The sequence below is a fragment of the Sebastes fasciatus genome, chromosome 7 (genome assembly GCF_043250625.1).
Source record: "Sebastes fasciatus isolate fSebFas1 chromosome 7, fSebFas1.pri, whole genome shotgun sequence".
Lineage (NCBI taxonomy): Eukaryota > Metazoa > Chordata > Actinopteri > Perciformes > Sebastidae > Sebastes > Sebastes fasciatus.
The window spans coordinates 9,286,470-9,309,743 of record NC_133801.1 but is presented as its reverse complement, the minus strand read 5'-3'; the positions used below and the strand labels follow the sequence as shown (position 1 = coordinate 9,309,743).

At 42.5% G+C, this 23,274-nt stretch overlaps 1 protein-coding gene across 2 annotated transcripts in view; it reads left to right on the top strand.

Moving 5' to 3' along the window:
• The window catches only part of igsf11 (immunoglobulin superfamily member 11), a 111,528-nt gene extending 92,611 nt beyond the window's left edge, over positions 1 to 18,917 (top strand). For both annotated transcript variants that reach the window (XM_074641418.1, XM_074641419.1), the window contains 5 exons: positions 8,554 to 8,761; positions 9,249 to 9,404; positions 11,420 to 11,542; positions 12,988 to 13,135; positions 14,093 to 18,917. In XM_074641418.1, the coding sequence (XP_074497519.1) occupies positions 8,554 to 8,761; positions 9,249 to 9,404; positions 11,420 to 11,542; positions 12,988 to 13,135; positions 14,093 to 14,672 (1,215 nt within the window). In that variant the 3' untranslated portion in view covers positions 14,673 to 18,917. The remainder of the gene's footprint in view (positions 1 to 8,553; positions 8,762 to 9,248; positions 9,405 to 11,419; positions 11,543 to 12,987; positions 13,136 to 14,092) is intronic.
• The last annotated feature ends 4,357 nt before the right edge of the window (positions 18,918 to 23,274 follow it).

The window sequence follows — 23,274 nt, the reverse complement described above, 5'->3', positions numbered from 1 at the left end:
AGGTGAGCCTTTCTTTTAGGTGCTAAAATACGCTTTTCTGCCGGCCCTGTCCACAAGAGTACATTTGGTTTGTTTCCATGTAACTCCTGTCTACTTCTGCAAGCTGGTTGGCGTGCCGACCTGTATCTACTGTAGGTAATACACTGACTATGGATAAGTTCCTCATACAGCCCCACTTCAAAACACCCAAACTATCCCTTTAAGTGTAGCCTGCAGGGCAGCAATGCCATGTAGCACTTCTCTACCTTTTAAACAATGTATCAACTGTACGGCAAAGAGCACCCTGAAGCTCATTTTACTGTTGTGAATTTGTTCAGGAACATTGGCAGCAGTTTAATTTGCACACAAAAATACTGCATGATTTTGTCTTATTAGTGTTAATTTTGTGACACTGGCTTCTCACCATTGTCCCTTCCTGGCTAGCTACTCTCCTTTTCTTTCTGTTTTTTTTCTCACCTTCCCTTCCCTTCCTCCCTTCCTCCCTTCCTCTTCCTCCTACTCTTCCTCCCCCCTTGCGGGACTTCTGTGATTCCATTTGAGTTGTTTAACATGCAGCTGCAGGCCGTACAAGCTCACCTGCCTCCCTTCACTTTGAACCCCGGCGCTGGTCGGCCGTCCAAATAATACAATCATCTTCTGCACTAATTACCTCACACCCACGACAGGCTCTATATCGCAGCTGTTCTCACCACACACACACACATACACACACACACACACACACACACACACACACACAAGCACACACACACACGCACACACACACACAAACACCGGCACACACACAAACTGGCATTAGACAGACTGCTGGTCCAAATGCAGTGCAGACCCACATACATGCATACATGCATACATGCAGGGCTTATATATATTGACTTGATTCACACATAGGTGCATGCAGAGAGCACACTAGAAGTGTGAAAACTGCAGGGCATGTTTCCATACATCCATAAATGCACACGCCACAGAGTAATGCTCCCATGTGCACACCTGTGGATAAGGGCTTATCAAACTAAAAACAACAGTAGCATAAACTACACAACTATGCACTTTCTCGTGGTTGAATGCATGTGACTTTTAGATGCCAGGCGAGTGATGATGGGAGCTGATACATGTAGAAGGCTGCATAACATTCATTGTGTGCTCACGCTACCTTCACACTGTAGGCAATTGTATCACATGTGACTGTACATGTATACCTGGGAACATTGGGTACAAGCACAGTGATGCGTCCATAACAAATTGAACATTACATTCATATATGCATAAAGTGACACACACAATTCATGCAGTCGCACACAAGCAGAAACAAATATTGCGTGAACTACCGTTCCGCAATTAGGTTGCGCATGTGAATTTGACGAGCTGTCTAAAAAGTGAGTGATGGAATAAAGTGCTGCGTGTGGCGACGGGAACAAGTACAAGGTCATTTTAGAGGAAGAGAATGTCATAAATGATTACAGTTGATGCTAAAAGCCATTAAGAATTACTGAACAGAACTCCATCGCTACACTTGCACACCCTCACAACCTGCGTTAGCACTTTAGCGAGTGCACCCGGACCACTCAGATCTCTCGCTGCTCAAATTTGAGCACCGAGTTCAGATAACAAGAGACGATGCAACCTATTTAGCACTGTTAGAGGGCGACATGCACGAGATGAGCCTGCTTCTCTGACTTTGCAAACTTGGCCGTTTGTCATAGCCCAGATTAGTCCTGCTGTATATTTGCTTGACTTGCCATGTTGTTAAAGACTTCACCATGTGGTTTACAGCCTTAAGCCTACATGGTTGACTCCACATTATAGGCTATATATAATATAATGAGCCAAGTGTGAGCTTCCTATATTATGATTATGAGTGGAGGAAGTGTGTCAGCCTGGTGCATCTGGAGTCTTAATGCAAAGGACAGATGATAATTAAACAAAGACAAAACCAAATCATTCCATTAAAAAGCTGACCGGACAAACAAGTCAGATTGTATAGAAGTCTACGAGAAAATGAGCCTACTTCTCCCTTGAGTTATTACTTCGGTAAACATTGTAAACATGAGTTTGTTGTCTCAATCGCTAGTTTCAAATCTTCTTCAATACAGCATGATGTTCATTTAGTAAATTATGGTTCCGTTTAGAGTAAAATAGACCAATTTATTAATTCAGTAATGTTGACTTCAAATGTCATATAGCCAACTCAACGAAAGAAAAAGACAGAGAGACATACAGTAGAAAGTGCTTACACATGGGCAAACAAGACAGAGGGAGCGTGCATATGTATGGACAGACGGACGTGAAAGTGAAACTTGACTTTCATCTTATAATTATTCAGTGTAAATGAGTGTAATACTGTGGTTTATCAGTGACGTGTATCTGCAGCGTAGTGTGGAGTCTCTGCTGACAGCGGTCTTATATTGATCAAACTAGAATCTCCGTCTGAACTTCAGCCTTGTTGTGGTCGTAGTCCTTTTTGTTTACTATGAGCACCTGACAAGCTGAGCTCCAGATTACAACATGTAGGCATGTAGCTCAGAGGAGTGTATGCGTGTGTTTGGGTGTGTATGCATGTTCATGCGTTGTTTTCTGTGTATGTAATCTGTTTTATCATGTAGTTGTTAAGATCAAATGTCCTGACCTCTTCTCTCTGGGCCGCTAGGTGTGAGATAATCCAGATAAACTCACTCACACACACACACACACACACACTAGACAATGTTTTTATGTTTCCGAGCTGTTGTTTATCCTCTCTAAACAGTTTGCCGGATATCTGCGTTATGTTATTTATGCTCTAATAAAGGCTTGAGGTTCACTCTCCTCTTGCACCATCTGTGAGACTAATTCCTAAAAATGATTTTGTAGTTGCAATCATTAAAAGAGTTGATGTTTAAAAGAATCTATATCCAACACTTTGGAGACATTTCTTCAATATGGTGAGCCCGGCAGTTTTATATTGTCAGAGCCTGAAATCCTTTGAAATCCAATTTTGATACATATTCTCTCTTTACTTGCTCTAAGTCAAGGGAGAAATTTGTTGAGAAAGTTTTTATCGCTCGAGGTCTATGACAGCTTTTTGCTGTGTCATTGTATCATTTGTAGATGATTTTCAGTCTGGAAAAAAGTGAATTAAATTTGTTTTCCTGGAAAGGGGGGCCGTGTTGATTTTTGTATCTCAAAGAGTAAAAATTGTGCACTTTCAGTGAAATGAGGCTCTGTTGAAATTGAGGTCATAGAGAATCTGTGGTGCAGAAATGATGTTAATCTGTAATTGAGGACATCTGTCACAGTATTTTAGATGATCAGATTTTGATCCTTATCTGAACCTCACAACCTGCCAGAGGATGGATCAAATATACGCTGCATCCACATACCCTCAATATATGACCTTTTTTCGCTCTTTGTCGCCTCCCTTCAACCCATCAAATAAAAGAACAAGGACCCATTTCAGACAAAGCCAAAAACGGCATGTTGTTTGTCAGAGGCTGTAACTCGTCCCTGTGGAGAAGCTGAGGAGAGGTTATGTTACGACTCGTACACTTAGCTTCAACACACTCTCTCTCATATATACACTAATGTGATACCTTTTATTGATCTACACTGAGGGAATTCTTTTTTTATTTGCTTGCCTACCTCCAGGGATATCATTATGCAGAGTCAGCGACAGTACATTCACTTCCGCCAAGAGGGTTTTAAGTGTCTTTCTTAAAGACACTTGAGCATATGAATTCCTGCTGATATGAGGACTTGAAACTTCACCTTTAGTTGAAGGACACAGATCACTAACCCGCCCTCATCTCTGCTGAATCCAGATCACTCACTCCCTTGGTAACATTGCACACTTTAAACTCCAAGATCAAATGTGGCAAATCTCCCATGGAAGTGGAATAGATTCACACTTTTCTGACACCAAAATATTCTGTAAGCATGTGAGTTGATCCAGGGACTTGAAACTTGCTCAAGAAAGTTTATCCATCACAGTGATCTTTTTTTTTTTTATGTATAGTATCACTGCATAACCCAACATCATGCCAAAGTGTGTGTTGCATAGACTAGCCTGTCCACCAGAGGATAGCATGTCAATGTCACATTTTGCCTCACCAAGCAATGCATATTACACACATTTATGAAGGTACAGTACCAGCAGGGGGCAACAAAAACACTCACTTCAGTTGAGGAAAAACATCATGGTTGGCCTTAAGATAAGTATGTAAGTTCAATACGTACGGAAACAATGTAACACGTAACAAAAGTCACTAACTTACTTACAAAACACCGGTCTACTGGTTGAAAATCCTGTGTTTGTTGGACCCATCCTACTCCCCTCCCATAAGCAGCCTTTCTCACTTTTTATTCTACATTACTAGCTCTGAGCGTAGCATCTTTACATGGATGCATTTACATTGCAGACACGCTAAAGGCAGGAATGGTGTTCTTACTACACGCTTTTGCCTTGCGCATTACCGTTTCATTCATACGCATTTTTGTGCGACCGGGCTGCACTGCATGGTAATGCCAATGTAAAAACTCACTGCTTGTAAAGACGTGCTCGACATTATACTAAGACGTCATTTGCATGTCCATTAATTGTCTTATGGGTGGGGTCTTCTGACAACATAACAAAAAGATGCAATGTTTCTGGACAGCTGACTTTGAATTACCAGATATTTGACAACCCTTACAGTACACCCTCCCCCCTAACCTCTACCTAACCCTCCGTTGCCCATTGAACAACATGAAGAGCTGACATCAGACTTATTCATGCACACTTTATTTGTAATTACTGCAGTATCAATGGATCAATTAGAATCCTATTGTTGGATTTTACTCCCATTACGCCTTCACTGTGACCTCACAAAACACGTTTTTGGCCATAACTCAAGAATTCATCTGCTAATTATGACAATTACACACAAATAGGTAATAGGATAAAATGATGAAGTGACGACATTTTGGACAGACATGGATGTAAACTGCAACTTGACTAGTTGGCAGAGGCATCCAACCGCAAGACCGTAATACTAGTTTATTTCTACCAACTGTTTGAACTCTCTCTCTTCATTTTCTGTAAATGTTTTCTCCTCACCTAGGGCTCCTATTCTGCCCCCAACTGTCTGAGCAGATGGAATTTATCTCTGAATTTCCTCTCCTGAGGTTTTTTTTATTTTTTTTATTTATGGATTAAAAAAAATAAATAAAAAATCCTCGTCTTTTTTGAAAGCTTTCGTTGGGTTGAAAACTGTTGCCAATGTATCCAGGCCTGAAAAGCCCATTGAGACATGATGCTGGGCTACACAAATACACTTGGCCTTACTTGACTTGACCAACTGTGAGACTTTTTAAATCAGCACTCCCAAGCAATAAGTTCAACTAAACATAACTTTAAATACAAAAAGACACCGTTGTTGTAGCCTCCTTGAATACGGCACAAAAAAACCAGAAACACAGCAACTGGCTGATCATTCGAAATACAGGAACTGTATGTTTTTGGAAAATGACTGGTATTTTATGGGCTAAATCATGCAAAACCAGCAGTTTGAAGATACTATATAGTGAAATGGATCTGGCCCCATATTGTTCAGAACATGTCTCAGAGGATAGAAAGAGATAACAGTAGCAGCTTACAGTCAGTAAATTGACGGGAGGCTGTGGGGGTTTAGAGGTTTACTCAGGCTTTATTGAGGCGATGGCAGTGGCCCTCATCTCCGGGGCCAACAGGGTCCTCAGGGTCAGTCAGAAGTAGGCTATGGTTGTGAGACTGACACGGTGCCAGAGAATATACAAAGGTTTACTGTGTGCATCCACTTGTGGCTGGATTGTAGAGCAAGAGAATGGGATGTACATCAGTTAGATTGTGAGTGAATTCCTGCAGTGCATGTGTGTGTGGAGGGTTTTTGGAGGGAAAGGGTGTAGCAGAGGTTGGGCCAGCAGTGGGACATCCAGTTATTCCAGCTCGAGTTCTTAGGGCCATCCGCCATCTGAGTGCCAGCCATGACCTCTTTTCTCCCTGCACACAGCCACAAAGCCAACCAGGTCATGTGAGAGGATGAGGTGATTTATACACACACATAGATACTGTATGGATGGATCATCACAGTGGACAGAAACATAAAGCAAGAAAATAGATGGAATGTTTTAAGATGACAGCGTACACATTAATCTGTCCGTTACAGCGCTTTCTGGACGTACGGTATTGCTTGATTTATTCCTTTTTGTTGCTTTTTTTTAATTGTCAGAAAACTAAAACCTACAGGATCTCAGTAAAAAAATGCAAAAGCAGGGACAGGTGTAAGATGCAACACAGTTTAGGGCCTGCTTTAATCCTCTGCTCACTCATGCACACACAAACATGCCCAGTGTGTGTTGCGTGTGAGGCCGATTGATTGGATCACTTTCACCGAGCATGCAGATTATATTGTTAGGTCATCAGGAGTGTAGAGCCGGGTCATACCGGTGCCGTCTGTTAGGGAGGGAAACAGAGAGGTAGGCACGGACAGACAGACAGGAAATGGGAGAAAAAAAAAGATTTGACTGGGAAAAAGTGTAAAGACAAAATATAAGTGAGATTGCACAGTTATCAGACTGAAAAAAAGTCTGTGGCAGAACGAGCACACACACTTGCACACAAAGTCAAAACACTCCTCATGAGTATATGAATATACACTGAAACACACGTAATTTTTCCATCAATTTAGAGGACATTACATTGACTTAAGCGTGATTTGCCGCATCTGTTAGGGTTGCGAGTGTCTGCACGGTCAAAGTGACGTCACGCCATCAGACACGGCCCTTCGCCCGGGTTCCGTGCGGCAGGTTTTCACCCGTCCGTGCACATTCCAAATTTTTCCAACTGTGTAGATGCAGATGGCCGGCGAAAATAGAGAACCTTGAGGAGCATTGAGAATGTCTGTTTGCCTCAAGGAGAAACCCACACAGCGTATAAAAGATCCACACGTTTCCTTGTCACGATTCTACATCAGCTCATGTCTGTGCGGCCGCTAATTTACCTAATCCTAATCTTAACCCTTACCCTAAACCTAACCCTAAACCAAGTTCTCACACTAAAATGTAATGATTTACGTCATGGGGACTTTCATTTTGTCCCCAAAAGGAAGGCGAGTCCCCACAATGTGACTGTGTAAACCGATTTATGCCCCCACAACATGAGTAATACACACACACACACACACACACACACACACACACACACACACACACAGAAGATGCAGTTGCAGGCTCTCATCACAGCTGAGGAGCTGCCTATTCATCTGCACATAAGAGGACAAAGCGAGCGTACTGCACTCAGGAAATTGCAGCCGCGCAATTTACAACCGTTAAACAGCGGTGGAGGACACAGTCACATATACACACTTGTGCACTTTCATCAGAACTATCACTGTCACGCATACACACACACACATATGCACACACACACCAGTACACACTGGTGCTAGTTGTTTCCCCGCCTGGGTCTTTGAACAGTTCAATGAGGGCTCTTTTCACCAAAGTGAATAGCCCCTCTGATTCCCCTCCATGCTTTGTGCGTACGTGCGCGTGCGTGCCTGTGTGTGAGTTGGTGCGCGCGTGTGAGTGTGTGAGAGCCAGACTTGTGTGCACATACCATGTGTTTGCGTGCGTCCTCTTCATCTTTTGTGTGGGCCCAGCTGAAGGGTGAGAGCTGTTTTGCATGTGGCTCGTCCTCACAAACGAGCTGTTCAGCCCAAGTTCAAGGCCCCGAGGGAAGCTTTTGAACAAATTGATCCTTCATTGCTCTTTAATGTGGACCTGAGACAAGCTTGCGTCAAACCGAAGTTGTAAATTCATCCGTACGAATGTGTTCTCACTGTGGTTATTCTCAAAGGTCACTGACGTAATGATAAAGGCTTAGGTTTTGGTTTAATTTCTCGCTGGATTTGATTCCGTGTGCAGAAAAACCTCCTGCATTGCAACGGTTGGATTCGTCATATTGCAGTTTATATGTTTCCAAATTGAAATGTTTTCAATTATGCATACCATTTAGTGGATGCTTTTATCTGAAGAGCCTTATCGTACCATGAAAGCATACTTTTAGTATGTACTCCTTACCCTGGAATCACTGAGCTAGAAACAACCACTTACAAATAAAAGGTTTTTCTTTTCTCTGTCTGTCTGTTTGTTTGTTTCTCAGGACATAAAAGTCTGCTCACTCCTTAACTTTCTCTGTCCACTGTCAAGCTGTCTTTCTGCCTCTTAGTGGGACTATGTCTCCCTCTAGTGAGAGATAGAGTATACAGCTCCTCAGAGACAAAAAGGCATCGAGTTCATTTATGATTATAAAAGCTTGGGCAACCATCTGCTACATTTCAACAAGAGCAGATTTATTTTGATGTGATTAACGATATGATTGCTGATTCTCAATATTTATTTCTTTTTTTTCTGACCTCCTTGCCACCAATATCTCTTTCTGCCTTCCACCCTTTCCCATTTACTTCTCTGTTTTACCAATTCACTTCAACCCTCTACCCTTTTCTACATCCGTCACCTTCTCTGTCTCTCTTCCATCCCCTTCCCCGTGACATCCCAATCCAGGTGATAATTTACCAGGGCGGCCAGGTGTTCAGCCTCGCCAACCACCTCAATGGCCGTGTGGGCTTCGTGGCCACCATGCCAAGTACAAGTGCCTCCATCTTCATCAACAACACCCAGCTGTCCGACACTGGGACCTACCAGTGCCTGGTCAACAACCTCCCAGACAGAGGGGGGCGCAACATCGGCGTCATTGGGCTCACCGTGTTGGGTAACTAGCCACACGTCACCACAGAATATTTATCTTTTTGAATGTTTCAAAGAACAAAACAAGAACAGTTTCTTATGTTAAAAGAGTGTGGGGTTAAAGCTTTTGGATGTAGATGTAATCTTATGTGCTTTTCAACCTGCTTTCATCTGATATTCAGTATTTAATTGTCTGAAACTGGCTTGGTTTGGTTCTTAATTTGGTTGGCAGCATTTCCTGCCAACTGTAGAGCTCTAAAGACAGGTACAGTAAACAACAACCAAACATAGTCATCATTATGACAAATTGTTGAAACATTATTTTTCAGTTTGTAAGTAATCAGAAGAATCCTTCCAGACAGAAATTTAAAACAGTAAAGCGGCATGCAAGCACTGTTGGATTTAATGAGTCTTCAGCTCTTGAATATGAAATTTCCTCTGCAATTAGGAAAACATTAGATTTGCTTTGTAAAGTGGTTAACACGCCGCCACCCACTCTCTCCATCTGCCAGTGCCCCCCTCGGTGCCAGCATGTCGAATCCAGGGCACGCTGGATGTCGGCAGTGACATCATGCTGATCTGCAGCTCCGAGGAAGGTATTCCCACGCCGTCCTACTCCTGGGAGAAGCTGGACGCGCTGCCCAAGCTGCCGCACAACGCCATGCAAGGTATTACAAACAAGCTGGCCGTCGGAGTTCCCTTTTGCCCCACCTTCGCTGGTAAATCTCACTCACATAACTCAGCCTCAGCAACAACCCCACCATCACCGCCACCTGTCATGTGCCAGGCCCGCCCACCAAGGCCCACCCTCCCAAAACTGATCCTGCTGAGGGGTGATGATGGATGGATGGATGGAGTGATTCAAACCTTGTGAATGAGTGTGTCAGGAATGTGTTTGTGCAATTAACCCAGATGATTTGTGGTGTTTTTATGTTCTTCCTCTTTCTCTCATGCTGAATACCAACTCTGACTGGTGCAATCACCATACTGCTTCAACTTTAGCTTTTAAGTGTTGACCTCACACAGACCCAGCTATAACAGGAGCAGGTGTAAAGGTGTTGCGTTTGGTGTTTAGCATCAGAGAGCACTGGTGTAGTGGACTCTCCTTTCTTTTCCAGCTGTGCCCATTGCACAGTCAAACAATCTTCATCACCAGTCACTTTCTTTGTCTGTACACTACTGGTCAATAGAAGGCTAATATACAAAATGTAATCGCAGAAGAGAAGGCAGATTACCACAACAATAAATTGAATCATTTTTCTCATACAAATACTCAGACAAATAATGTAGACAATGCGGGAAATTAATGTTACTTTGAAGAAACTGAATCATAATTGCAAATTCAGCAACAAACGTGCTTGAATACGTGTCAGCATTTGTGAGATGCTAATTGGCATATCTGTCAAAGAGGCTAAACTGTATCTCACCAAAATTGCAGCTGCGTTGGTAAAAAAAGGCACTGTCACAAAATGAAACTAACCAATGGGGAAGTTAAGTAACGTTACACTTATCATATGCTGTTTACATTATTTCCTCTGAACCCAGATTGTGTAAATTAAATGTATATAATAAATATTGACCATTTGAGAGGTGGTTTATTGACATATTTCAATTTAGGTGGTGAAACACCAGGTGAATAGGGTAAAAAAAAAAAAATAACTTACAGATATCACTATAAAACTACCCCAGTTGATTACTTAAATTAATAAATGTATTGTTTGTGTAACAAGTTTTCTGATATTGGATGTTAAAATATGCAAATGAGGTATTATCTAATGCTAACTTTTGGTGAATTTAGAAGAAATCTAAATATGCAAATAGACAAAGTGTAGTAAAATAAAAACCTAAATATGTTTTATGGATGTTTTCTCTCCACTAGTCTGAAAGAAGACATGTTATGGAAGGAAAAAAGCCCCAAATCTAAAAATTGACCAGTGCATGAAAAACGAACGTTTGCCTGAGGTGTCTCTGCTACAGTATATGAGGAAATCAATATCAAGACCAACCTAATAATATTGTATTGTAAACCAAACATTAAAACGACTCATTAAATCGGTCTACTCTTTATTCATGATTACATCTCCTCCTCTTGATGGTCAGAGAGCCGACAAAATAGTCCTTTTGAGTCTGGAGTTTTGAGTCTGTCTTCTTCTGCTGTTCGCATTTGATTCATATTGAAATGAGTTCCTGGATTATTTGTCAATGTCACTCTTGTCTCTATGTGTGTTTAGTTTGACACAGACAGCTGTGGCATCTGTCATGTCATTGTCAAGAGAACAGCTGTCTCACCTCCTATAACTCAGACATCCAGGAGACGCTGAGGGCTTTTTAATGAACCCAGTAGTGTACAGCTCTGTGATTCCAAACTCACGACTCAACCCATTCATCATTTGTGAAAGAAAACAATCTGCAGCTTTACTGTTCACCTTGTAGTGAAGCTATATAGCACCCTCTATTGGTAGATAGTAGACATAGTTCAGTTGAATGTATTGTCATAATATTAACAAGCAACATTTCACATTTTGCAACTTGTGAATGACTTCAGTTTAATGAATTTCAAATGAACTGATGTTATACTTTGCACTCTTTATGTAAATGTTTTTGATGCATTGGGTCACATGTTTGTGTGTTATTATTGTTTTAGTCACTTTAATTACGATGTGGCTCTATGTGTGTCCATCAGACCAGATGCAGGGCACTGTAACACTGAGAAACATCAGCTCCAGCACCTCAGGACTCTACCAGTGTACCTCCAGCAATGCTATAGGCAAGAGCACCTGTCTGCTCAACCTGCAGGTCGTATCACGTAAGTACACTCTGCTCCTTTACTGCTGGATCCATGTGACGCTGTTATTGCCATTTATAGACCAGTCTGTTTGTTAAGGGATGCACATTTATAGATGGAACAGCCTTGTCTCACTCAAACTCTGATATATGGGAAGCTAGAAGTATTTTCCTGCAGTGACACTTGTCAGACAGATAAACAGGAACACAAGCAACCATCAATACAACCAAACAAAGGACAAGCACTGATAGCAAATGACAGCACACCCCCACGTCTGCACTAGTCATAGAAAAAGACAGAGTTGGTTTGGGGTCATGCAGGGTCAGACGGGTTGGATAGCTTGACAGGAAGGACTGTAAGATGGTTACATAGTGTTTCATAGTGTCTGACAATGTGTGACAGGATGACGCTCAGTGTCAGAAATAGAGGCAGACAGACAGCAGAGTGCTGAGTCTGTCTGTCAGAGACAACATGGTGCAGATGTAAAGGCTCAGAAAGAGTAAGTGTTACACAAAACTATTCTGTTCCATTGCTGTTATATTTTACTTGAATATTATTGGAAGAACTGATAAAATATTCATAACACACATAGATATTGAAAACTGTCATCTGACACAGTGGTGGAGTACGGTGCATCCAGCCCGTGTTGGTGCATGAGGAGCTCACTCTTTATAGTGTTTTTGAAGTGGGGTTGTATGAGGTACTTATCCATAGTCAGTGTATTACCTACAGTAGATGATGGTCGGCACGCCCCCAGTTTGGAGAAGCAGACAGGAGTTACGGCATGGAAGCAAAGTAATGTACTGCTGTGCACAGAACAGTTAATCTTATTTTAGCCACCTAAAAGAAAGGACCACCTAAAAAAATCAATATCAGTTCAAGTGTACTCTATATTTAGAATATTTTCATCGCTTTAACTTGCTGTCAGACAGCCCTTTTTCGACGGGGGTCTGAAGCCGTTGTTTTCATCTGTGCTCTCGCAAAAGCCACCAGACTCCATGGAAAAAAACTGTAATTTAACCTTGCAGAACACGGAGGTTAGTGGTCTACTGCTGCCACAATCGGTTAGTTAGTTTGTGCTATTGTGTGACTTTGGTGAATCCAAACTAACCAAAGTCACACTATAACACAGACAAACTAACCGGCAGCAATAGACGAGCAACTCCTGTGTTCTGCGAGGTAAAATTACTGTTTTTTTCAATGGAGTCTGGTTGCTTTGGTGAGGGCCTAGATAACAGCTTTAATTCACCTTTGGAAATAAAGACAAAGAAAAACAAAGAAATTCTTTGAATTTGCACACATGATCTTGAAAACAAGTTGATCAATTTACTATATTTCCGCTGTTTAGTTTTCTGCAACCCATCCAGCTGTCTCTTCAGCTGAGACCGATACTGGATGACTTAAGGCTGAACTTACTGTAAATCATCATTGGTGAAGCTTTCTCCTCCTGTCTCTCTGTCCTGCAGCCCAGCCTCAGAGTGTGGGTCTGATAGCGGGCACCATCGCTACAGGAGTCCTGGCACTCATCATCTGCTCCCTGTTAGTGGTGGTCACGCTCTTCTACTGGAAGAACAAGAACAAATACGACGAGGAGGAAATCCCCAATGAGATCAGGTTTGGCTTTGATTTGTGGCTTTGGTCAACTGCAGCCAAAATCTGTTGTAGACGACATATTATTAATGGATGTAGTGTCTCCAACAGGGATTGTTTACTTGCATAGGCATTCCAGACTGTGGCGGCAATAAAATGCAGCAGCAGCTTTTTATTTCCTTCTGTAGAACAATTAGTGTGTCAGCGCGGCAATCGCAAAGATCCAGCTCAAAAGCCCACACCAGTTAATTGGATTTAAAGTTTGGAGAATTCAGCTTAATTTTATCTCCTGACAGCAAATGTTTCCATCATCACAGGCTAATTTGTGTTTTCAAACACTCTGTGAAGCTCAGTTGATTAAATGGGCTGCAATTTCTCCTCTAAATTACTCCATGAATCATTTGGACGATAAACATCCTTCAGATATCTGAGGCTTTGGCTGATTGATAACCGATAACATCTGCCTCATTTTGGGCTTAACTTCAATCTACTTTCCCTCCACACCACTAACAGCAAATCACAATGAATATCTTTTATCTCAGCCAGATTTATAAGGAGCCAAACACATCTACCCAAAATGACTCTGCATAAACAAAACACCATTTATATGAGCAAGGATGGAATAAACTGCAACTTAAAAATAGTGTTTTTGTCAGCTTAATTTAAAGACATTCACTGTATACATCCTGGAAGCATGTTTACAATTTATTGATTTACATTTTCTAAATTACCTTTTCTTCCATAAATATAATATTCCTTTCTTGTTTTATTTATTTCATTAAAAAAATGAATAAATAAGTAATATTAATATTCTCAGTATATTGCCTCATCATTGACTGCGTAGAGGAGCTCTTTTAATTTTTAATGTGCCAATAGAGGATTTGTGTTAAATATTTGAAGACGAACTAATTGGCTATCTTACTGCTATCATTCTTAATATCACCGACATCTTCACAATTTCCACTTATATCTTCTTAATAGAGAAGATGACCTTCCTCCCAAGAGGTCATCATCGGTGAAGGCTTTCCACGCCGACGCCTCATCCTCAGAGAACGACACGCTGACGTCTACCAACACCTACAACAGCCGCTACTGGCACAACCCCAAACCCAACTACGACACCAACTCCTACACGCGCTACAACGGAGACACTCGCCAGACCTTCTCTACCGCTGCTCACGGTGCACACGGTGCACACGGACACGGACAGGCCCCGAACGCAGGACACGGCCACAGTACGGTAGTCACAGCGCCAGGCACAGCTCCGCTGTCCCGCCATGCGCATCCCACAACGGCGGCGACGACAACGACGACGACGACATCGTTCGCCAACGGCAGCCACACGCTCCCGCCGCCCAAGACACTGGTGGTCACCACAAACTCTGCCCCGTCCCCTACCGCCAAGGTGCGCAGCAACGGCACTGTGAGCCTCAAACCGGTGGTGACGTCCGCGCACGGGCAGCACACGCACTCGTACGCGGTGAGCCAGGCCACGCTGGAGCGGATGGGGGCGGTGCCTGTTATGGTGCCCGCCCAGAGCAGAGCAGGCTCGCTGGTGTGAAATAGTATTAGCTTTGAAAACAAGACTAAATGAGTGTGACGTTTGAAACCCACTGATGAAAAACAGACCGAATATGGGCTGAAGCAGCCCGCTGCCCTTTACTACTGTGTCTTTCTGTATGTCTCGACCTCTTTAACGCGAAACAAACTGGGATTCTACAGTGCAGAGTTCATTTAATGCCAATTCCTTGATGGAAGGGACCCTCCGTTTTGTAGACGAACACTACATGGAATCTGATCATCCCCTTATTGGATGAATTTTCCTGGCGGGTGTGGTGGGAACTACTTTTTAACCACAAAGCTGTCGTGAAATTTCCTGCAGAACCTGGATTCACAGATCTTTTTTTCAGGGCTGGATCATTGTGATGATTGTGTTTTTCTTGGGACTCAAAGCAACACAAGGCATTTTCATCTCAGTGTGTCCATACTGCACGGTCAGACAGGAGCGAGCTCGGATTCCCACATAAATGCATGTGTCTCTTGTTTTAAGATACCATATTATTTCTAAAAAATGCTTTTCACGGTTGTAATTTTGATTGACAGTAATGATAGTGATGGTGAGGATTATGCACTGAAAATGTGAATGTTGGGAGTAACTTAAAGGATGAAAGTATAAGAGTGAAACAATGTTGGGTGAAATGGCCTTAGAAGTTTAGGGAGAGCGGTTTTATTGGGTGCAATACATCGCATAATATACTTTACTTCATCGAATGCAAACATTTTAATTACGTTTTCGCACTTTTCAGAGCAATTTATATCAAAACTGCTGTCTTATGAACAATAACTCAGTCTTACTAATGACATGCTTTACCCATACTACATATATTGAAACGTTTCTGCTCATACAAACACTGGTTATATTTGAAGATATAGCACAAACACTGGATTCTCACAACAGAAAGCCACTGTCCCCCCTTCCTGATTTAAACTTGAACCTGCAGATGGATGTTGTCGTAGTCTCCGCTGTGTTCGCCGTGTTCATCCTCGCTGTTGTCCTGATCTGGTTCATGTCACATTAGTGCTGCTTTGAGAAGACGCGGATAAGAGGATGTCTTATTTCATAAATGCTTTATAAAGAGACAAATATATATTTAAAGGTGATTTTTTTCCCCTTGACAAAGGCTTACACCTATGGTTTTCTACCGTACATATTGTAACTAAAACAGTAGGCTAGATTGTGAATCAAAGAAAATACATTGCGTCTGACTGATACATATTCTACAACTCGTGTCTTAATTTTAAAATGGTTCTTTTTGTTGCATTAGACAACAAGCTGGGTTTGATAGTCAGTGTTATTGGTTTCAGTGAATGGATGTTTTTTTTTAATGCCATTTCATTACCAGGTCTGAGGTAAACACAGTATGGTTTAACATGAATGGCCATATGTTTTACTTTAAATAATAGACACCTCTGCTGTATATGGTAGAAAGTATCACTGTGTTTCTGACCTACTGTATTTATGCTTTAACCAAATCTCACCATTCTGTTAAAGAACTGTTCCCAAATTTAGCAATCCTCATCTCTTACTGTGCATTACCTCAATGCACAATACTAATAATTTCTTGTAGCTACGATGCAATATTTGATACGGCAATTATTTGTGTGTTACATGCAGTATTGGAAAGTGTGTTTTATTCGTCAAAGCAATTCCTCTTTGCATCTAATATATGAGTTTTAATTAAATGTTCTGTTTTGGCATTTTAAAGTTTTACTGAGACAAATTTATGCTGACATTACAAAAAGTGCTCCAGCTTTAACACCTATAATTTCATAATTTATGATGGAATTTTTTTTTTTTCATTTATATTATTTAGTCCAGATGACTTCACTGACTTTAAAAACACCTTTTTATGCCGGGGCTATTACATTTATTTATGTCTTCATGCGGTTTCCTAGCAGGTGTTATATTACACTGAAATGCCGTTAATTGAATTAGAAAATAAAAATAAACTGGGAGGGTTGGCAGCGAGTTTAGAGTGGTACGAGCTCTTTATTTTAGACTGGAACATAAATAAACAGAGTGCTCTTTAATCCCAATAAACATTGGGATAATATGAGCAATACATACTAGCCAAGGTGATGTACTTTTATGTTATTGATGTCATCCCTTAATTTACACATTTATGGAGCCACAAAATAGACCTGCTGAGTACCAGTCAACACTGGGTTTCCTTCACAGTTTGTTGTCAGTGATGCAGTCCTGCCGTTTACACAGACCTGGATCAAAGCACACGATTTGACTGTTATCAGCTCACTAAATGTGCGTTATCAGTTGCTATAAGTCTCATCTATGTGGAACAATAGGGACCTGCTATGCCTACTACATTGTAAAAGTGAAAGTGAAACTTAAAAGCAACATGTTCTAACATGTAAAACTGCATGAAATGTTACGTTTTGAACTCAAACAAAACAGCATGTTTAGGTTTGGGCAACAAAACTACAACTTCTTTAGGTTTAGGCAACAAAACCACTTGGTTAAGTTTAGGGAAAAAGATTGTGTTTTGGTTTAAAATAACTAGTGAAACTTACCGCTTGTGCACACAAAGACAACTACAAGTTGTTGGTTTCACACGGGATACGACCTCCCCTGGGTGAAAGCTCTTTGTTTTGTCCTCTGCTTTTGCTCCTGTAATAATTATTATGGTCACTAGAGGTCACTGTCGTGTTATTTTATTCCCTCTTTCGGCGATTAACCATGTGCATCGATTATAAAACCTACAATTGGGTGCAGCAGGGCCCTACTGACCCACGTCTATGAGGCTTATAACCACTGATAACACACACTTAATGACCTGATAACAGTCTAATCATCTGATCAAACGGTAATCCTGAATTTCTCCTGTTTTTTGCCTGGAAGTAATGATATAATGGCTTGTAGTTAAATATCTGCATTTTTATTCACTATTTTATCAGTTATTACAATATGTACCAGTCCAGATCAATCACAAATACTGTATGTTGTTCATCTTTGTTCATTTGACCCCGGTCTACACCTGCTCCGTGTTGTTACAGACACATTTATCCAACATGTTTTTGCTTTCTTTTTTGTCTCAAGGCTGTCTACTGCGTGGCAGAGCTACAGTACTTATAGGTTAAATCCACCGGCAACACACACATTGATTTATAAATACAGTAAGGCTTAAAGAGGTCAAATGATCAAAGGTCAGTTGTCACCTCCTCCTCTCCTTTTTGTGTTTTCAGAATCAAGTCTTCTGTCTGTGTAGATTTCACTCACCATCTCTCCCGGTGTCCTTTCCCTGAGCACCGGCTGACAACATTAAAGAAGAACTTTTCTTCTGACATCTCTGGCTTTGTTCTTCCCACAGAAAAATTTCAGGCTGGAAAAAGCTAAACTGAGATTATTTTACTTTAACTCTGCCCTCCGTTTGCAGGCGCAACGGAGCAAAGAGAGCACAATCAGTAGAGAACTACTGAGGCTTTAACCCAAATTAAATCAACATCTCATCTTCTATCCCGGCCATAGGCTGGCGTGTGGTACACAAGGTGGTATATGGGTTGTGTATATAGATAAATAATGACATGTGATATATTGCCAATAGTAAAACCAATCTGTAAATATGTATAAAAATACATCTTGTTCTTACTGTTGGGTTGAAATGAAATAGGAAAAATAACACTGGAACTTGTAGTGAATAAATATTGTTAATACATTCTAATCGGCTTCCCGCTCATTTCTTTGTTTGTTTTATTTGGCATGATGTGATTTCCCTCCCTGCTTCATGTTGTTAAGATTAAAGTAACATTGCTCAATAATGAATAACAATAATCAAAGTACAGATGTGTTCACATTCTGCATAAAATGTCTCATTTACAGTAGGTATCGTCTTCAGGAGGAGCTGCTGTTGTAATATGAATAACATACGCATTTCAGGGTTCGCTAAGTAAGCTTTCTATGAAACTCATTCATCGAGCCGTTGGTGCTCCTGCAGGCTGTTAAGACAACCACAAAGACGAGAGCTGTGCAGAATAACAATATGAAGAATGTGCAAGTGTGCTAGTTTCTTCGTGCTCTTGTGGTTTCTATTCCCAAGACAAATTGTGTGAAACTGCAAAAAAGGAAATGTCTTCCGAGTAGAGATTCAGAACACATGAACAGATGCTTTAAGATATACATGTTAACCAATTATAATTTTTCTTGGTAATGCTTTTTGTAATGTTTTATACACTTGTTCTGTGTGATGTTTTTGACCCTCACAGCGTAGTTGACATTTAGAAAAAAGTCCATTTTCGTATAAGTATGAAGTTTTTCTGCTTGTTTCTGCACATACTATGCCATTTTACAATGATAATTAATTAATTTAGCGTGAACGATCATTGTCTTGCACTGCATTAAAGCTCAAAATCATTTTGTTTGTTTTAGGTTGTATTTTTGTGTGAGCATGGCATTGCTCTATCGGTGGGTTTGTGGTGTATTTGGCTGATTTATTCATGGCTCTGATCATTTTAACCGTCCTGTAATCGAGAGTAGAAATCTGGACCATCTGGATTGGAATTATCAGAAACTGCAGTTCTTAAATTTCCCACCAGGGGTCAGTGTTTATACACTAAATGCAGACAGGCCAGAAATCTGTTGTTCAATGCAGTCACAAATCCCATAATAGGAGTTCAAGACAGTCAATTCTGAGCCCTCATTATAAAGACAAAGGTATCTAATGGTGGAGGATTAAGTGTTAATGGACTTATGTAAATTCATTTGAACAGAGAGGAGATAACGTGCAGTACAGAACACGTCTTAATGCAATCTCAATGCTGGTTTCACTTCTCATCAGTATTCTTCCTCTAACCCATTTCCCCTTTGAGAATCAACAGGAGTGAACTTTAGAAAGGCGGGGGCGAAAAAGGGCAATTGACCAGAGCTCCTGAGGATTTTGCTCATTATTTGCACATGAGGCCAGCAGCTTATAGTGAGTGCATCAGAATCAGAATCAGAATCAGAATGGTGTTTATTGCCAGGTGTAAGGGGTATACACGAGGAATTTTCTTTGGCTTTGTTGGTGCGAGGCAAACAGTATAATAACAAAGAATAGATAAACGTTAGAATAAAATAAGAATAAAAAATGTACAATTTACAAAATAAGCTATAAAATAAACATGGTATAAACAGATAGTGCAAATATTGTCGGTGTGCAAACAAAACAATCAGGTATCAGAGGGAGAGAGAGGGAGAGAGAGGGATACTGTAGGGGGTGGTATTGAGAGTGTATGAGAGAGGGGGAGAGTCAGTGTCGGGGCCGTAGTGTGTGTGTGAGGGGAAGACAGTCACAGGGGGGCGGATGGGCTGTTGGAGAGCCCCACTGCCATGGGGAAAAAACTGTTTTTGTGGCGTGAGGTTTTGGTCCTGATGGACCTTAACCTCCTGCCAGATGGTAAAGTCTGAAAGAGATGGTGTCCAGGATGGGAGGTGTCGGCCACAATCTTCCCTGCCCTCCTTATGGTCCTGGAGGTGTACAGCTCCTGGAGGGAGGGAAGGTTGCAGCCAATCGCCCTCTCTGCAGCACGGATGACCCGCTGCAGCCTGGCCTTGTCCTTGGCGGTGGCAGCGGCAAACCAGACGGTGATGGAGGAGGTGAGGATGGACTCGATGATGGCCGAGTAGAAGTGCACCATCATGGTCTGTGGCAGGTTGAATTTCTTCAACTGCCTCAGGAAGTACATCCTCTGCTGGGCCTTGCTGGTGAGGGAGCTGATGTTCAGCTCCCACTTGAGGTCCTGGGCGATGGTCGTGCCCAGGAAACGGAACGACTCCACCGTGTTAACTGGGGAGCCGCGCAGGATGAGGGGGGGGAGCGGGGCTGAGTTCCTTCTGAAGTCCACTGCCATCTCCACTGTCTTCAGAGCATTCAGCTCCATGTGGTTCTGGCTGCACCAGGATGCCAGATGGTCAACCTCCCATCTGTAGGCAGACTCGTCACCCTCGGAGATGAGGCCGATGAGGGTGGTGTCGTCTGCAAACTTAAGGAGCCTGACAGATTGGTGTCTGGAGGTGCAGCCGTTGGTGTACAGGGAGAAGAGCAGTGGGGAGAGAACGCAGCCTTGGGGGGCACCGGTGCTGATGGTCTGGGTGTCGGAGACTTGCTTCCCCAGCCTTACGTGCTGACTCCTGTCTGTTAGAAAGTCTGTGATCCACCTGCAGGTGGAGTCAGGCACGCTCAGCAGGGAAAGCTTGTCCTGTAGCAGAGCTGGGCTGATGGTGTTGAATGCGGAGCTGAAGTCCACAAACAGGATCCTGGCATAGGAGCCAGGGGAGTCCAGGTGCTGGAGGATGTAGTGGAGGGCTAAATTTACTGCGTCGTCTACAGACCTGTTGGCTCTGTAGGCGAACTGCAGTGGGTCCAGCAGGGGGTTGGTGATAGTCTTTAGGTGGTGGAGCACAAGGCGTTCAAAGGTCTTCATTATAACGGAGGTCAGGGCGACGGGTCTGTAGTCCTGAAGACCTGTGATCCTTGGCTTCTTGGGGACCGGGATGATGGTGGAGGCTTTGAAGCAGGCCGGCACCCTGCAGTTTTCCAGGGAGGTGTTGAAAATCCCTGTAAACACTGGTGACAACTGGTCTGCACAGTGTTTCAGGGTTGCAGGTGAGACAGAGTCTGGGCCGGCTGCTTTGCGGGGGTTTTGTCCTTTGAAGAGCCTGTTGACCTCCCCCTCTTTGATGGACAGAGGTGTGAAGGGGGGGAGGGGTGTGCACAGGCTCGGTGCTTGTGGAGAAAGCTGGGGGGTGCTGGTGTTAACAGTGTTAACTGCTGATGGCTGATGGCTGGGGGGAGAGGAGATGTAGTCAGGACCGTCACCTCGTCTGTCGAATCTGCAGTAAAACTCATTCAGCTCATTTGCCAGTCGGAGGTCATTCGTGGAGTGGGACGGTTTGGGCTTATAGTTTGTGATCTGCCTCAGCCCTTTCCAGACTGAGGCAGAGTCACTGGCTGAGAACTGCTCTTGTAGTTTCTCTCCATACTGCCGTTTGGCCTCCCTCACCGCCTTGCCAAACGCGTATTTAGCCTCTTTAAAGCCCTCCCTGTCACCACTCCTAAATGCCTCTTCCTTAACCAAACGAAGCTGTTTGAGTTTGGCTGTGAACCAGGGCTTCTCGTTGTTATAGTGAACCCTGGTGCGCGTCGGTATACAGCTGTCCTCACAGAAGCTGATATATGACGTCACAGCCTCTGCATACTCGTCCAGACTGTCAGTGGCGGTCCTAAACATCTCCCAGTCCGTGCAGTCCAGGCACTCACGCAGATCCTCCACCGCCTCGCTGCTCCACTTCTTGGTCGTCCTCACAACCGGTCTAACCAGTTTGACCCTCTGCCTGTAAGAGGGGATGAGATGGACCAAGGCGTGGTCGGAGTTTCCCAGCGCAGCGCGGGGAACGGCGTGATATGCCTTACTGATGTTACAGTAGCACTTGTCCAGCGTGTTCTCCTCTCTGGTCGGACATTTAATAAACTGTTTGTATTTTGGGAGCTCCTGTGATAAGTTCCCCTTGTTAAAGTCCCCAAGAACGATAACTAGAGTATCCGGGTTTTTCCTCTCCACCTCCCGTATCTGGTCGGCAAGCAGCCGCTGCGCGAGCTCCACGTGAGCCTGAGGCGGGATGTAAACACCGACCAGAATGAAGGAGGAGAATTCACGGGGGGAATTACACAGACACATGTGTCTGTGTTAAAGCAAGCATATGTGTGTGGAGAGCTTTGGGGTTAATTATATACTTACTGAGATCTGAATGATGATGAATCAAACATATCTCTCTTCCAATATTCTATTTTTTCTTCTACAGTTTGTCCTTGCACCATATCTGTGTTTCATTTATAATATTATCACGCTCTTCACCCCTCTTATGAAATATATATTATGATACGTTACATGTCATGTGTGTGGTAGCTGGCTGATGTTAAAGCTGAAGTCAAGGGTTCAGTCTTTGCAATAATAGCTCTAACCCGATGAAGCATCCTCCTAGTTAATACATTTACATCCCCAACAAGTTAACTTATTTTTGTAACATTACAAATTACACTCAACTGTTTTTTTCTTCACTGCTTGTTTCATTGCAGTGTTTTGCAATTCCTTTACTCTCAAAAGTGCTGCCTGAATACAGTAATTTCCATTATTATTATTATTATTATTATTTGGTCTCCTGTAGCTCTAATAGATTGCAGATGGCTGAACCAGTCTAGATGATGTATTTTCTACCTGCTGCCAAAGCTGACCACAGCAGAAAGCTTTTAACTTTATTGAACTGTCAAAATGTGCTTAATAGTGGCCACAAAGCCTCTGCGAGCCAGGAACAAACATCTTTAATAGAAAGCTTCAGACTATATGAGGCTAAACTCCCGTCCGTGTCAAATGTTCCCTCTCTTTGTCCCTGTCTCTTGCTCGTTCATTTTCACACTTTAATTTGTAAATTGCAACCTTCACACACAAAGTTAATGAGAAACCTTTGCACACTTTTACAGCCAAGTCCATTTGACGGATACAGATTACTACCCTAAAGCTGCTCACAATCACAATTACTGGCTGAACATCCATAAACAAAATAAATGAAGTGGTGCACATAGTCCAGGTTTATGATCCCCACGTTGCTGACATAT